Source organism: Diabrotica undecimpunctata, chromosome 9, assembly GCF_040954645.1.
Source record: "Diabrotica undecimpunctata isolate CICGRU chromosome 9, icDiaUnde3, whole genome shotgun sequence".
NCBI classification, from domain to species: domain Eukaryota; kingdom Metazoa; phylum Arthropoda; class Insecta; order Coleoptera; family Chrysomelidae; genus Diabrotica; species Diabrotica undecimpunctata.
In genome coordinates, this window is record NC_092811.1 from 92,977,340 (window position 1) to 92,982,478 (window position 5,139).

Sequence of the window (5,139 nt, forward strand, 5' to 3'; positions counted from 1 at the left end):
AAATTTAATTAACGTTGGCTTTTGTCTTAAGTAGACACATACAGTTATATTGACTACTCTGTTACTTGTTCCGTCCTAACTTGTCAACATTGTCATTTCAATCAGTTGCTTCCATAAAGTCCTCGTAGACACACCGTCTCAGGACTTGCAACTTCAACGTGGAGTCATATGTCACCATGTTACCTAATCCAACGGTAACTTTAACATCCTAATAATTTATAAAATATAATGTAAAACAAATGTAACTAATTATTTGTTAACGGGTTTTTACCCATGTATTTAGTGGCTACATTCATGTACTCCTAGTAAGTATTAACCACACTTTACATTAACCTTGGTCAAAATTTTAACTTCACGTTCTTTTTAATTAAGTGGTTATATATTTTCTAGGACACCGATGATGGAATAATGGATTCCGAAAACGTTTTGTCTAACACAGCCCGTTTGGGTTTTTAAAAATATATACCTTTTACAAAGGATTTTAATAAATTTTTTTAATATATGGTATACAGCCAAATACAGGAACGCAGATTCCTTGTGGATTTGAATATTAATTACATTATATTATTTTATGGTGATTAATTATCTGTAATAAACAAATTTATTCCAACACTAAAATATTTTCGAATACATTGAAGTTTAATTTGTATATTGCACATATTTGAAAATGTTTATTTTTTGTATGTAACAAATAACCTATAATAAATAGTTTGGAGATACCTATCCTTATGTGTACGAATATTGTAATTATTAAACCTCTTAAACTTATTTTCGTTCAGTTTCTTCTTACAGTTTTTTTAATATTATATTGTTCTTGTCTTTTATAAACAAACAACAGAAAAAAGTCGTTTAGTATTATTTTGCTAATTAAATAATTTCGTCACAGAATGCATACAAATCCTATTTAACTTTAACAAGAATTCAAATTCTCCTCTCCAATTACGTCATGCACGAACACGGCCGATTTTGCGTTACGGGAGGATCCTATCTTGTCATTTATAGTATCATGCCAATGGACCGTGGAAGTGTGACGTCACGGTGGCCATATTGATATTATCACTTTCCAAACAAACTTTGAAAAGCAAGGGTTTATCCAATCTTAAGACTTTTGAATTAATATAAACTTAAAATTTTGCTTCCTGTGCTGCTTTTTCTGCCGAAGTATAGTGTTTTTTACGATAATACCATCATAACTCGGTGTTATATCTGTATGCAATATAGTTTTTAGTGATATTTGCCAAGCAAAGGTTAGGAACTTTTTGATCTATTGTATTTTGTTTAATAAAAATGGTAATGTGCTTTGCCCCGGATTGTAAACACTATAGTGAAAGAGAGATATGTAGATTCTTTGTGTTTCCAAAGCAACTGGCTGAAAAGAAAAGGTGGATTTCTTTATTAAGGTAAGAAAATATAGTGAAGAAAAAGAACTGAATTTATCGCGTTATTATTGATTCACAGACGGAAAGACAGGAAACCATCTATCTATTCTTTGGTTTGTTCTTGCCACTTTGTGAATTCTGATCGAAAAAATAGCCCAACAATATTCGAGCATAACAAAGCCAAACGGTTCCTTGATGGACAATTAACCCTTACATCTAAACCAAAAAGAGTAAAGTAAGTAGTTTTAGTTGTATTGAAATATCTCTTACAATCTATTGAAATTTTGCAGAAATCAAATTCAAAATATGGAAACTGAAGAGTTAGTCAGTACTTTCCAGGAGCCTTTACCAGGACCTAGTACCTCTCATCCAAATCCACCTACTTCCCCAGTAATAAGTGAGAAAAGTAAACCTAACACTGCCAATGAAGCTACTCAGTTTCCTTTGGTTGCAACGATGGAAGCGGAAAATTACTTTTTAAAGAAAGAACTTCAGGAAGCCGTAGATAGTGCAAAGAAGTTGTCTTCTTGTTTTTCATTTGGATGTATTGAAAGTAGTGATAAAAAAGTTGCGCTTTATACTGGTTTACCATGCAAAGATGTATTTATGTGTTTATATGAGTTAATGGACTCATATCAATTAAATTATTATAAAGGTTGGACTGTTGTCAATGTATCTAAAATTGATCAGTTATTAATTACATTGATGAAATTAAAATTAAATCTTTTGAATGAAGATTTAGGCATTCGATTTAAAATCTCAAGGAGAACAGTAGCTAATATTTTATACACCTGGTTATATGCCCTACATGAAATATTATATAAAAATATTATGAAGGAAATTCCCAGCAGGAATAAAAATAAATTATGTATGCCAACATGTTTTAACAATTTTACAAATTGTAGAATAATTTTAGACTGCACAAAAATATATTGTAACCAACCAAAAAATATGGAAAAACAGAGTGCAACATATAGCTCATATAAACATAGAAATACTTTTAAAGGTCTAATCGGAGTGGCTCCCAATGGAGTAGTTACATATGCAAGCAAATTATATCCAGGTTCAGTATCTGGCAAGAAAATAGTAAAACATTGTGGTATATTAGAGCAGATGGAACCAGGTGACTTAATAATTGCTGATAAAGGGTTTTTAATTTCCGATTTGCTTCCTCCAGGTGTAAGTTTAAATATACCACCTTTTTTAACAACTACACAATTTACACCACAACATGTAATTCAAACCAGAACAATTGCTAAAGCAAGAATACATGTGGAACGTGCCATAAGGCGCATTAAATGCTACAAAATTTTAAGTCTTATACCTGCTAGTCTAGTACCACATGCTTCATTTGTATACCAAGTCTGTGCAGCATTAACAAATTTTCAATATCCTCTCATTCAGGAAGTTAAAGATTTATACCATAAAGAAAATGAATGATATTTTCTAATAATCAATCCTATGGTGCACACAATCATGGAACACATAGAATCACAAATATCCTTTTAAGAGACTCATATAGCCAAAGTAATATATATAAAAAATATGTAAATTATTTTGCTTATTATAATTTAATATCTAAAAATAAGTATGAGACTTAAAAAATATATTCAAATTTAAATGAAAATCCTCAATATTTTACATAAAAATACATTGTTGTAATGCACCTCCTCTGTTTTTGTATTGCTCTAACATATGATTTTGTTCCTTAGTTTGAATAAAATAATTCTCTTCATTTGGAAATTGCATAACTTATTGTCACAAATAACATAGTTGCTTTTGTACTTTGTTATACTTTCTCTGTATAATTAGCGAAGCTTCTATGGAATTCAAACACATACCAAAGAATATAGACGCTTTATAAGCGTCTATATTCTTTGCACATACATATATTACCAATATATCTAGATGTTTGAATATTTTTTATTATATTATGTTTTTATAAGACAATATACTAAGGGTATCTTATTTTATTATTATTGAATCAATGAGTGAATGAATTAATTCAATGATCTAGTTAATTAGTTTCAAGTAACATTTTAACATTAAAACTGAAATTAAAAGTCTTTCTATGGATGTAATCTGGTAAATAAAGACAATGTTCTCTTTTTGCTATTTTCCATATGTATAACATACACAAAATAAACAAAAAAATGTAATTTTAAAGTGTTTTATTTCCACATAAAAATGGTACATACTTATTTAAATAAAAATATTTTAATAATAGTATATTTTTTTCCCAGCCTTCTTCATAATTGACATCATAGATGATTGATTCTGAAGGAGTCCAAATCACTAAGTGGCACACCTTTCTTTTTGTGAAATACAGGTTGCCTTGTATTTGATGGTAATAATTATGTTCTGTGTTTAGTACTACCTCGTTTTTTTTATTTAAATATATGATATAGTTTATATCATTTATATCATTAACCAATGATTTGGACTACCTCAACTTGCAAGGGCACTTCACCTCAACAATATAATTATCGCCACATAAGCCATCAGGGCTGCCTCCAAGAAATCCACATTTGTCCAGCCATATTCCTGTGGGAACAACTGTAGTTTTTCGATTCTTCTCGAATACAGCGATTCCATTACCCTCATGCTCTTTTCCCCATTTTATAGCCTTTATTCCATCCAAAGTATAGCTTTCTGAAAAAATAAAAAAGGATATACTTTTGTTTTATCACTTTATTTTCTAAAAATATAATCTTCACTTAATTATAGTTCAAAATTTTAAATCAATGTAATATAATTAATATATTTAAATATTTTCAATTTATTTATAATATAATTATTTATAAAATATGTTACCTGTCAGTCTTTTAAACAAGGATGCTGGAAATCTATTCCTCTTTATTGCCGATAAAACAATTCCAAAATTGCTGGAAGTTAGCCTATTCTTTCTAGTAGTCAGCCATGTTGCATTTGATGACTGCCCCACAGTTTTCCCACATATTTCATCTATTGTTGTTTGAGAAATTTTTAAGTGTTTTAGAAGATATGCCACTTTATCATCTGCATCCAGGTACTGTTGGGAAAATACAACATTCTCTACATCTATTATAATATCTGGGACCATGGGTTCCTTTTGAAGAAGCCATGTACATCCCACAACATTTTCAAATGACCCTAGATTGTCTTGTCTGTCAAATGTATCAATGTTAATAGGTCCACTGATAGGTTGATATGCCTTTCCCCCATATAGCTTATCGATAGTTTTTACTTTACCACATGTTGGTGGCTTCTTGCTAGTCCAAGAACAAGCCACATCTGTCACAGATACATTGTGATAAGCAAAAACTAGCAATGCTACCATATGGTGGCACATCAACTGACCTCTTGGGCAAGTGCATGTTACTTCCTCAATATCACGGTCGCTATCAAGTTTTATCTAGAAATAAAATATTTATATATTAAATTATATATTATAATCCATTTAAGATGTATCCAGAATATTATACTACCCACCTCAACCATGTAAATACGATCTCTCATACTGGCATGAACCTTTCCACGAATAATAAGCAGTTTCCCATCAAACACCATGTCTTTTACATGGTTTGACTTCACGGCATTTTCCCCACGAGACACAAGTTTTGCATCTTCCTTAAAAAAATCCATAATTGTGGAAAAACGTACAATGTGTTTTGCTGCCATAATCTGAAAATTAAAGAAATTCTAACCTTACTTTACTGATACATGTATTTTATTGCTATTTATATTAAACGACATGCTTTATTATTTATACAACGTTGTA

The 5,139-nt window shown here is 30.2% G+C and overlaps 1 protein-coding gene across 1 annotated transcript; it reads right to left on the reverse strand.

Annotated features, from left to right (window-relative positions):
• Window positions 1-3,635: 3,635 nt before the first annotated feature.
• Window positions 3,636-4,929, reverse strand: LOC140449768 (uncharacterized). Its single transcript, XM_072543101.1, has 3 exons — window positions 4,851-4,929; window positions 4,194-4,773; window positions 3,636-4,031 (listed from the first exon to the last, which is right to left on the reverse strand). Exons 1-3 carry the CDS (start codon window positions 4,926-4,928, stop codon window positions 3,823-3,825), a joined length of 867 nt encoding a protein of 288 aa, XP_072399202.1. The 5' UTR covers window position 4,929; the 3' UTR covers window positions 3,636-3,822.
• Window positions 4,930-5,139: the final 210 nt, after the last annotated feature.